Source organism: Heptranchias perlo, chromosome 18, assembly GCF_035084215.1.
Source record: "Heptranchias perlo isolate sHepPer1 chromosome 18, sHepPer1.hap1, whole genome shotgun sequence".
Taxonomy (NCBI): domain Eukaryota; kingdom Metazoa; phylum Chordata; class Chondrichthyes; order Hexanchiformes; family Hexanchidae; genus Heptranchias; species Heptranchias perlo.
The window spans coordinates 34,543,290-34,555,752 of NC_090342.1; the positions used below are offsets into that span (position 1 = coordinate 34,543,290).

A 12,463-nucleotide genomic window follows, 5' to 3' on the forward strand; every position below is an offset into this window, starting at 1 on the left:
AAAGGCTTCCCCAATAAATGTCCCTGCTCTTATAGGTGCTGCACAAATTTTGCTGCTCAAAATTGGTGCTTCCTTTCACTCCTGAATTTTACAGAATATGGAGGATGGGAGGCTGGCCAGGAGAGCATTGGAATAGTCAGGGGATAAGAGAGGCACGGATGAGGGTTTCAGCAGCAAATGGGTCTACACAGGGGCAGAGGTGGGCAATGAAACAGAGGTGGAAATAGGCGGCCTTTGTGATGAAGAGGATATGGGGTCTCAAGCTCAGCTTTGGGTCAGATAGGATACCGATGTTGTGAACTGTCTGGTTCAGCATGAGTCAGTGACTGGGGAGGGGAATGGAATTGGTGGCAAGGGTTTGTGGTGGGGGCCGAATACGATGGCTTTGGCCTTCCCAATGTTTAACAGGAGGAAATTGCAGCTCATTCAAGACTAGATGTCACAGAAGCAGTCTGACAACACAGAGGCAGTGGAGGGGTCAAGAGAGGTGGTAGGAGAGGTTGAGCTGGGTGTCATCAGTGTACATGCGGAAGCTGACCCCATCATCTTCGGATGATGGCACCAAGGGGAAACATTTAGATGAGGGGGAAGAGTGGGCCAAGGATAGATCATTGGGATCTCCAGAAGTAACAGGAAAAGCCAATGCTGGGGATACAATTGTATAGCTAAGAGTGGAACCAAGCAAGGGTAGTCGCAGTGAACTGGGCAACGGAGGAGAGGCATTGGAGGAGGATGGTGTGGTTGACCATGTCAAAGGCTGCAGAAAGGTTGAGGAAGATGAGAAGAGATAATGCACCACGGTCACAGTCAGAATCACAGAGAATGTCATTTGTGACTTTGATTTGGGCTCGTTCAGTACTGTGGCAGGGGGAAACTTGATTAGAGAGATTCAAACATGGAGTTGCGGGAAAGATGGGCACGGAGTTGGGGGGCAACATCACTTTCAAGGATTTTCGAGAGGATGGGGAAGTTAGTAATGGGGCAAAAGTTTGCAAGGGTGGAGGGGGTTCTTGAGAGGTTGATGATAGCTGTTTTGAAAGGGATAGGGACAGTACATGAGGAGAAGGAGCCATTTACAATGTCAGCGAGCATGGGATCTAGGAAGGGAAGTTGGGTGGTCAGAGTTTAATGGGAATGGAGTCAAGGGAGCAAGAAGTGGGTCTCGAGGACAAGGTGACGTCGGAGAGGGCATGAGGGGAGATGGGAAAGAAACTAAAGAAAGTATCAGCGCTGGGGCAGGAGGGAACCTTGCTGGGGGCAGGGGTTGATGGGCAAGCAGAAGGGGGGAAACAGCAGAGGCAACTGAACAGATGGCCTCAATCTTAGTGACTAAGATATTGGGTTAATTGGACAGAGAATGAGATCCATTCACACAGTGACAGCAATACGGCATTTCTTCCAAGAATTATGTGCATCACTGTGACAGCAAACATATGTGGAGAGGGCCAGAGATAGAAGGGGTGCTTGCTCACTCCAACCACTGGGAGTCCCACAGAAATTCCTGATAAAAGCTTTGGTGCTTTACCATCAATTGTTTTCACTTTTAGGTTTATCCATCAATTAGAAATTCTATAAACTGCAGATAAAAACATCCGAGATAATTAAAAAATCTTTGTACTTCAGGTTATTTGTAATCATTCATCCAGCAACTCAATTGAAATACTGAGAGGAAAGGTATCACAAGTGGAGTACACTTCATGCACCGAGCAGTGAAAATGCTGATAACTGAATCATCAACTTGGATACAGTATCCACGTGTTACATTTACCCAATAACATGACTGCTGTAAAAATAAAAGAGGTTGGATCCACTGAAATTCTATACAGTGGGAATGAATTAGTAGGAATTTAGTAGCATGGATCATTAACTGATTGTACGTATAGTTGCCGTTCATTCCTAAAATGCACTGAATTTGTTGGAGACGTCATTGTCCAATTAAATTTGGGTTTAACTTTGTGGGAATAGCTTTACCATATGAAAGAAAGAATTTGATTCACTTTAAAATTACACGGTGATGATCCAAGAAATCCCAGCAACACCAGGAAAAATGGAGCAGAGCTTATGCATGTTCTGGGAGTTATTTGTCAATTTGGGCCTGTGTAGTAAGACTGTCATTGAATTGGGGAAAATAATTGATGAATAAATCTCTTTTACACCCTCCTCTCCAGTTCCTCTAAATTGATATTCCTCAGACAGTACAGGCAGAAATGATTTAGTTTAGCACTCAGAAGGGTTCCTGCCCTTTCTCACACTTTTTTTGGTCTGTCATATAAGCCTGTTCAACATCATTATAGTTCAGTATGTGACCATTTTGGCTAATTATTCTGGGGAACAAAAGAAAAAGAGAAGCACTAAGGGAGGACTACAGAATGTTATTTGTGGAACAACTACCAACAGAATTGGTGATCATTCCATCCCTGCAACCGCAATCTCCAGACCATACAAGAACCTGGTCATGGACATAGCAAAAGTGCAGAGAATAGGTTTTAAATAGAAGGGTGAATTGGGTGGGGGGGGGGGAGAGGAGGGAGGGGAGAATACCCTGTAACGGGAAGGCTTCGTATTTAAGGCGCCCCCAACCAGATGGATGGGCACTCCCCGATAAATTGAGTAAGTGGATGATTCCTATCGAGGGCGGGTTCGCGGTCCACGATCAGAGGGGTAGGACGCTGTACAATCCCCTTGCTGGTAGGAAGAAGGTGACAACATGAAAGAACAAGTTTGCAGTGTATAATCACTATCTCACGCACGTGAGGTAGACGAGATGGAATTGTTCCCCTTCTGCCATATATGGCTGTGGCTTTGCAAATTGGAAAAAAAAACTAATCGAGAAATATGGAAGAAAATGAATGTGAAATGATTGCTGAGGTAAATAACTCGTTCAATGTTTTCTCAGTTAATTTTTTTCTGATCAACATCATCCTTCAAGTGTTTTTTTTAGTTCTCAAGTTGTGTGCTAATCTGTATAATCAAAGGAAATCCCTTGTTTCTTCAAAGTAATCCTTTCCAAATCGTTACTGTATTGTGGTTAGGGTGGGCAGATGATAGGTGCAGCTACCGCAGAATGAAGTGAGATTAGAGGGCAGGTTGAAGGATTTGTCACCTTCTCCCTTTGAGGTGTGTTTATTTCCAATATTTCTTTACATGCTTCATGGAGCTTCTACAGATGACAAAACCTAGAAACTCTGCTTTACAGAATCTGGTTATAACCAGGCTTCCTTCACAATATTAATGGAGAATCCCACATCCTGTATCACATGAATTGGTAATAGTTTCAATTGATCTTCTTGAGCTCAAAATGACTGCTCCAATCAAAATGTTTTGACTCAGTGTAAGATAAACGAAGGATGTGCCACAGCTTGCAGTATGATGATACATAACTCGACTAATGGCGTAAACTGTAGCCCAATCAAAATTTCCTAGCCTTACTATATTTGCTGGCCAAGAGATGGTGATGGTGATGATGAAACCTTTCCAGTGTCCCAATGCAATTAGTCTTTTAAAAAGCTTCTACTGTGACTATTTCTGTGGAATTCACCCCCACCCCCTCCCATGAAGAGGTTGACTTCTTGCCTGGATGTAGTTCCAGAAGAAACCACTCATCCTCCGGATCTCAGCAACGTGGCCATATTTCATATAGGAACCTTGATGGTGAGCGAGTGTCAGCATGCAATTCGATCATCGGGGGCGGGGGGGGGGGGGGGGGGGGGTGAGGGTCACGGGGTCCAAACCTGATGACCAAACATGCAAACGTTCAGCAGGGGATCACTGGATTGCAATCAGGAGTGGGAACCATCACCAGTTCTCCCCTCCACTGCTGTCCTGCTGGAAGTCCGTTAAGTCAGCACAGCTGAGAGATTGTCCCATCTGTAGGGCTCAGCTGTCTTAACCAGTTGAACCTCAGGCAGAGGTACGGCCATTTCTTAATTCAAATACCTCCCCCAGTGGCATGGTTGAGTTTGGGCAGTCACAGGTGGGAAACGGTATTTGTGAACCTGCATCCAACTTCTGCACATTAGTATTCCAACATCACGTATCAGCGATTTACCTCACTTAGAATCAGTGTCAAACCCTACCACAATGAAATGGGTTGAAATGAGAATATTTTTCTTCCTGTGCTCTATCTGAAAACTATCCTAAGCTCAGCTCACTGACTGAGTCCCAACAAAAGTTCACAGTTATCAGATGCGCAGGTTGGTGAAGACAGTAAATTCTCTTACCTGTCGCCAGCTCCGGATACATTCAGTATTTCTTCTGCCTCAACAACAATCGCTGGGTAATAGATAGCACACACCTTACCAGGTGCACTCTGGGAGAGAACAAAAACATTTTAAATGGATGCAGAAACACTGTGTGGGTGAGGGTTACCCGGAGTGTGTGTGAGGGTTCCCCAGAGTGTGGGGGATTCCCCGGAGTGTGTGGGGAGTGGGGGGGTTCCCCGGAGTGTGTGGGGAGTGGGGAGTGGGGGGTTCCCTGGAGTGTGTGCGGGGGTGTTTACCCGGAGTGTGTGGGGGGTGGAGTTTACATGGAGCGTTGAGGGGGGGGGGTATTTACCCGGAGTGCTCAGGGATGGTTCGGGGGTTACCCAGAGTGAGGGGGGTGGGTTATCCGGAGTGTCGGGGGGGGGAGGCGATGGGTTACCCGGATTGAGTGAATGGAAGGATCTCTAAAATGGGCATTTGGTGATCGTGGGAATTAGGTGCGGAGGGGGAAGGAGGTACTTAGTAGACTAACTGTGTCCCCAGTGCACATGCTCAAGCTTAAAATCTCTGAACTTAATAAGGAGATGGAAACACATTAGAGAGTGATAGCAGTTCCTGGAGCGAAAGTTTGAGAGGGTCGTCACACCAAAGAAAATTAGGGAGCAAGTCAGCGGAGGAGGAAAGATGGGTGACTATCCGAGAGGTGCGGAAAGGATGTAAAGAATGGTTAGAACAGAGAAACTTAGGCTCTCAAACAGATTTGAAACTTTAGCTTCCAGTGGGGAAAATGAGGTCTCTGGGTAGGACCATAAAATAAATATCAATGGCACCAATGAAGAGAGATGTTCAAGGTGCGGAGATTAGCAACATGGCTAGAAATGCAGTAGTGACGGGGGATTAAACAGTGAGAGGGGCTGATACTATCTTTTGCAGACCAGACCGACAGTCCCAGATGCTTTGTTGCATTCCAGGTGCTAGGATGTAGTGTACCTGAACTTTACTAGAGAAGATTAAGGGATATGAAAATAATAGGGTAGCAAACTGGATTAAAAATTGGTTAGAAGGGAGAAAACAGAGAGTAGGAGTTAAGGGCAGTTTTTCAGTGTCCCACAGGGTTCAGATCTGGGGCCACTTCAGTTCACTGTGTATATCAATGATTTTGATAGAGGACTAGGGGCAGTGGTGTTGAAATTTGCAGCTGGTATCAAAACAGGCTAAATCTAGTTTTTATCTCGAGGTGTAGAACATAAAATTCAACGGTAATAATGAGCCTGTATAAAACCTTAAGACCTCTTTTAAAGTAGTGTGCAGTATTGGGATCCACACTATACGAAAGATATTGACACTTTAGAGAGCAGATTCACTCAGATGCTGCCTGGTGTGAGGAAAAATTGAGCTTGAAAAATTGAGTCCCTTTTAATTAGACCAAGGTAGATTATGGGATGATAGAATAGAAGTGTTTTAAAATTATGAAAGGATGGGACATTGACGATAGTAGCAGACTGTTTCCATTAGCTGAGAGGTCTAGAACGACGGGCCATAGATACAAGGTTAAATGTAGGAGAAACGTCTTCACACAGGGAGTTGTGAGGCTGTGGAATGCACTTCCAGGGTTAGTGATTGAGGCAGGATGTGTCAACATTCAAGATCAGATTGGATAGATGGATGCAGGAATAGGGGTTGAAGGGATATGGAAACAGGGTGGGTAAATGTAATTCAAATTATTCATTCATGTGAAGGTAGACGCCAACACGGAGTGGTTGGGCCAAATGGTCTGATTCCATGTTGTAACTTCTATGTATTTTCAGGGCAACACCCAGTCTCTATTATGCACCAATGCTCAGTGACACAGCAGAGATTGAGGACTCACTGTGGGGGGAGATTTGGGCCTGTGACAACATGTTGGAGTCCTATATATTGGGTCACCTGACCTGTAATATACCACATTGTGACTACTCACGAGGAGGCCTGGGAGCAGGTTACTTGTTCATTTTGTTGGCAAAAGAAGTGTGTGACATTTGAGATAGAACCAAAATTAATATGTCAACATTTTGTGAAATGACAGGCGACTCACCGGTGAGTAAATGTTTCAATTTCAGTGCTAACCTGAGGGGCTTTCTTCGGCTGAAGAGAAATAGTTCCTCCTTCACTTCTGCCACATAGGAGCACACCATGGTGCCCCAGGGTTACAATCACACACTGCAGATGTTTCAACAGTGGCCGTGACATGTCCAGCGCAACACCAATGATGTCATCCATCACCGAGGGCAACTCTGTGCAGTTGAGGAAAACTAAATGGTAACCTTATTGACACTGAGAAAAGTTCAAACTAAGAGTGAATGCTGAGTGCAGCAGCTCATAGATCCAACATATGGCAGACATCTTTGTCCACTCACACTGGCAGAGCACCATATCCAACACCACGCCCACTGCATCTACACTGTTGGAATGAAAAGAAACATTTACTTTTGCCTTCTGTCCCCAGAACTAGTAACTTGTTCTGCATTCAAATGCAATGGCTGTTCAAAAGCAGAACAAAGTGGCAGCCACGTTTAGACTGTCCACTAGTTTAGGATTAGAAGTCCAAAGATAGGACAAAACACCCCAGAGTTCCCATTGCTCGGGTGGATGGCCTGGTCCATCCTATCTGCAAAGCCACAATGTTGACCTCCCAGTGGGGGGTGGAGAAGGGGACACATTGGGCCTAAAATTTTTGTAATAGCTTTAACAGGCAATGTGCTTCATCTGAAATGGATAAATATATATTTTTTTGTGTTTACTGAGCTGCGTCATGCCATTCTCCTTCTTACTTTACAACTCTTTATATAAATGCACTCACAAATACAACTCAGTTCCCAGTGCAGTGACACATAGCATGTGACCTCTGACCTGTTGTGCCACTGGACTGTGGGATGGGTGTTCTCACACCCTGCAGATTCCTGATTGCACTCTGTTTCTGTGGCTCCAGCAGAGGACAAGCAGTCTCTCGCACCAAGTCCTGTTCACCCATCACCCTTGTGCTCACTGACCTACATTGACTCCCAGTCTGGGAACACCTCGATTTTAAAATTCTCAACCTTGTTTTCAAATCCCTCCATGTTCTCGCTCCTCCCTATCACTGTAACCTCCTCCAGCCCAACAATTCTCCGAAATCTCTGCGCTCCTCCAATTCTTGCCTCTTGCGCATCCCTGATTTTAATCGCTCCAACATTGGCGGCCGTGCCTTCAGCTGCCTAGGCCCTAAGCTCAGGAATTCGCTCCCTAAACCTCTCCAGCTCTCTCTCCTCCTTTAAGCTGCTCCTTGAAACCTACCTCTTTGACCAAGATTTTGGTCACCTGACCTAATATCTCCTTATGTGGCTCGTTGTCGAATTTTGTTTGATAACGCTCCTGTGATGTGCCTTGGGACATTTTAGTACATTAAAGGCGCTATATAAATGTACATTGTTGTTGTTGTTGTTGTTGTTGTATAGGGGGTAACTACCTGAGGTCAAATCCCCAGAAAGGTCATCTACTGGCCAATTTCAAAGCAGCTTTGGCCGAGGCCTGGGAGTCAGCTACCCATCAGCATGTGCATCAGGGGAGGAAGGTGTGATTGATGCAAAGATAACTACGAGACAGGAAGAGGAGGAAATATCTTTTTAAAAAATAAAATTGAGTCTCGCTCTCAACCAAATGTAAAATAAATAAAATTCAGTATTTATATATCATGAAAAGAGTAAATCCAGTGATGTTATCCCTGTTAGGTTCTAAATGTCTAACCTGTCTGAAAAATGTTGTAAAATATAATCCTTAGAAATGATTACCTGCTGGTATTGGTAATCCGAGCGTCTGATTCATTGCCTGCAGTTCCATCAGATTGGGTGACGTGTACATCAGGGCTTTCCAGCTATCTGATTCGAATGGTTTGCAAGCGTTGGTGAAGTCTGTCGGCTCGTACAACACTACAAACAAGTCACTGGATTAGAAACATGGCGTGTTTTACTTGAACATCCCACGACAATTCTGAACACTTCTTCTGCTGCCTACAGAACATCAGCCTTTCTGTGCAGAATTTCAAATGGACATCATTGCTGTCTCGGCTTTGTTGGAACAAGCAGCCGGTATAAACTCTTTGCTCTCAGAGTTCTGCTACGCTACACAGTAAAGAAACCAAAAGTCGGCATTTACACGATGGTGCGTTGTACTATTCACTGCACAAATATCTTGAGTGCAGTAGTTTTAACAGTAACTGAACAGTGGGATGATACCACACTGTGTAATCACCAACTGATCCATTAGGAAACCATAACTACTATTTTTTTGTTTTGAAATCCTGAGTAATTGATGTAAAACTCTGCTTGATTTGGTCACGTGCCTGGTGCAGTCCATTACCTGGTACTCTGTGTTCTTTCGCAATTCTGCAGACATAATTTATAGTTGATGTGGGGATATTCCCATCTATACACACAAATGAGGCTGATCGCAGTTGCTCCTCAAACTTGGAAACCTAACAAATAAGAAGCAGTCTAGAAATACAGAAAGAATCACATTGAGGGATACATAGGAACACACTCTGTGGGAAAGTGAGGAGCATTTAGTTGATATCCCACAGAAATCATTTTAATTCCTCTCTATATTGGGTGTTTCTGGTTTTGTACAGCAATACTTATCTACTTTTCTACTTTGATACCCTAATCCCGAATTTAACCTAACCTGACGGTGGGCACAAGGCGGTTTGGGCCGGACGCCCGATTTAACTCTTCATTGACTTAGAACATAAGAACATAAGAAATAGGAGCAGGAGTAGGCCAATCGGCCCCTCGAGCCTGCTCCGCCATTCAATAAGATCATGGCTGATCTGATCCTAACCTCAAATCTAAATTCATGTCCAATTTCCTGCCCGCTCCCCGTATGAACAAAACAGGCCAAGAACTGAAGCTGAGACCTTCAGCTTTGAATGGTTCATTACCACAAACCAGAGAGCACTTGGGAGGGGAACAGGTTGGTTTGATTCCTCATTTGTTGTGTTTCTGAAATTTATGGCCAAACACAGTCAGTTTGGGCAGTGGCAGTAGATTGTGGGTGAGGAGCTTGGTTTCACTTACATACTGCTCTGTTATCTGCCGGTGAATGTCCATATCTCCAAGGCCAAGGCTCAGCTCTCCAGTCGCTGTGACTACTGCACAGTACACAGCCGTGCTATGTTCTGGTAACATTGTCACAGCACCGGTGTCCTGGAAAGAGGGTGAACAATTTGTTAATCTGAGTGCAGTCTGGTAGCATTGTACAAAATACAGCCAGTAACACATGGTGTGATATTCTACAATCACATGCTGTAATGTTATACAGACCAATAGCACAGAGGGGGCGATTTTCAACTGGTCTGGCAACACCTCAAATTTAAAATTTTCATCCTTGTTTTCAAATCCCCCCATGGCCTCGCCCCTCCCTATCTCTGTAAACCTCCTCCAGCCCTACAACCCTCTGAGATCTCGACACTTCTCCAATTCTGGCCTTGTGTATCCGAGATTTTAATCGCTCCACCATTGGCAGCCGTGTCTTCAGCTGCTTAGACCCGAAGCTCTGGAATTCCCTCCCATAACTTCTCTGCCTCTCTACCGCTCTCTCCTCCTTTAAGACGCTCCTTAAAACCTACCTCTTTGACCAAGCTTTCCTAATATCTCCTTATGTGTCTCGGTGTCACATTTTGTTTGATTATGCTCCCGTGAAGCACCTTGGGACATTTCACTACGTTAAAGGCGCTATATAAATGCAAGTTGTTGTTGTTTACCTCCAGAGTGCAAAACTGCATCGTGGGTCGGGCACCAGTTATAGAATGATTTCAATGGAAAGGAAAATTGAATGTTTTTTATAACGAGTGCCCAATGCCAGTTTTATGCTCTTGCGGTAAGTTGAAAATTATCCCTCTATAATATAGACATAAGTGTTACTCATACCTACATAACAAGAGTAATGCTGTACAATATATGTAGGGGTACAATGCACACCAAGGTTATGTAGTGTTTCCATGATGCATTATGCAGTATACAGGAGTGCTATTTTACATATTATTGTAGATAAATCACAGCTCAGGGAGGGCCGCAGTGAGGCTCCCTTCTCTCTCACCCCCAACTTACTGAAGGGAACATATCATACTGCCTTGGTGCTTAATATATTCACAGGCAAGCGCACCTTGACAGGTCCGTCAAAAACCTCCCTGCTTCACAGCAGCAGGCATAAAGTACGAGTCAGTTCTGCTGAACTGGTTGAAACTGGCCCAGACATCAGTTAGTAGTTGGACCATCACAGACAGAGGCCAGAGTAGCGGCACAGCATGTGGGAGGGCCATGTGTTCAGCCCACAGGAGTGCTGGGATGTAGCTTCAGCTCGCCATCTCTCACACACTTAGTACTAGGTTATAGTTCAAAATTGTTGGACTATAACCTGGTGTTGTAAGATTCTTTACATTTGTCAACCCCAGTCCATCACCGGCATCTCCACATCACACTTAGTACTAGCCACACCACTGTGGGGCGGTGTCAAGGCACTTCTGCACAGAGTGGGAGAAGGTCGAATCACAACACTACCAGGTTTGTGCTTTCATGCCACCTAGTGGTGAGTTTCAGACTGACATCCTCAGAGGGCTTGAGAGTGTGCCTGTTTTCTCAGCTGAGGCATGGGCACTCCCCATGCAAAGGGAAGGTGGAGAAAAGCTCCTTTACAAAGAGGGAATTTTGCCTTCAAAAAACATCCTAGGACAGTAATATTCTTCTCATACATTTAGAAAAGAATGCCTACACCGAGCTAAACACACAGCATGATGGCATGACCTACCATGTGACTGCAGAAGCGAAGAAGTGAGTCTCCATTGGCATCAGTCCCAATGGCGGAGATGAACAGTGGATGCAACCCCAGACGACTTAGACAGTCTGAAAAAAAGAAAGACATAACACTGGTTATTCAGCAGTAAACTCTCCCTCCTCCCAACCCCATGGCATAGTTGGTGAATAAAACAGGTCGTAGTCTGGGTCTACCAAAATGCTCAAAGGACCGGACAATTTATTGTGACAGTAAATGCACTGAATGGGCAGACATTTTTGTTCGACTAATCGTGTGTGCCCTTTAAATGTTTACAAACTGTCCTTTGAGGAAAAACAGTGCAATGTGTGGGAAAAAAGTACAAACTGAAAAAAATGGAGTAAACCATGAATCTGACGTGCTGGAGTTTTTCACTGCAGCGATTCCTAACACTCACATCAACATAAAGTAATCCCAACCAGAAGACAATGCCACTATAAAAAGTACGGATAGGCAAATGTTTATTTTAAAGAAAACAAATCAATATAAATGTAAAACATGCCAGTTGTGTAATGTTTTTTGTTGCATCACAGGCGACTCGCATCAATGAACCACTCAAATTGCTCAACCTAGCGACCCTGCTCGCTCTCTTGATATCTGCCATTTTTTAATCTCAGTGCTGCCTGTGGTTATCGCTGTACCAGAATAAGCTAATGTATTTAGGAACAGGAGTGGGCCATTTAGTCCCTCGAGCCTGTTCCGCCATTCATGGCTGATCTGTGACCTAACTCCATATACCCACCTTGGCCCATATCGTTTAATACCTTGGTTAACAAAAATCTATCAATCTCAGATGTAAAATTAACAATTGAGCTAGAATCAACTGCTGTTTGCGGAAGAGATTTCCAAACTTCTACCACTCTTTGCGTGTAGAAGTGTTTCCTAACTTCACTCCTGAGGTAGAGAGTAAGATGAAGCAGAAAAAAGGGACATACGACAGATGTCAGGTTGATAATACAAGTGAGAACCAGGTTGAATGCAGAAAGTTCAGAGGGGAGGCGAGAAAAGAAATAAGAGGGGCAAGGAGGGAGTATGAGAATAGACTGGTGGCTCACATAAAAGGGAATCCAAAGTCTTCTATAGGCATGTAAACAGTAAACAGGTAGTGAGAGGAGGGGTGGGACCGATTAGGGACCAAAAAGGAGATCTACTTATGGAGGCAGAGGGCATGGCTGAGGTAAATGAGTACTTTGCATCTGTCTTTACCAAGGAAGAAGATGCTGCCAAAATCACAGTAAGTGAAGAGATAGTTGAGATACTGGATGGGCTAAAAATTGATAAAGAGGAGGTACTAGAAAGGCTAGCTGTACATAAAGTAGCTAAGTCACCCAGTCCAGATGGGATGCATCCTAGGTTGCTGAGGGAAGCAAGGGTAGAAATTGCGGAGGTATTGGCCGTAATCTTCCAATCACCCTTAGATA

The 12,463-nt window shown here is 44.5% G+C and overlaps 1 protein-coding gene across 1 annotated transcript in view; it reads right to left on the reverse strand.

Moving 5' to 3' along the window:
• zgc:136858 (uncharacterized protein LOC678543 homolog) overlaps nt 1-12,463 on the reverse strand; it is a 65,245-nt gene that overhangs the window by 18,572 nt on the left and 34,210 nt on the right. The window contains 6 exon segments of the mRNA XM_068000088.1: nt 4,221-4,309; nt 6,309-6,475; nt 8,009-8,146; nt 8,577-8,691; nt 9,290-9,418; nt 11,019-11,113. Coding sequence (XP_067856189.1) covers nt 4,221-4,309; nt 6,309-6,475; nt 8,009-8,146; nt 8,577-8,691; nt 9,290-9,418; nt 11,019-11,113 — 733 coding nt within the window.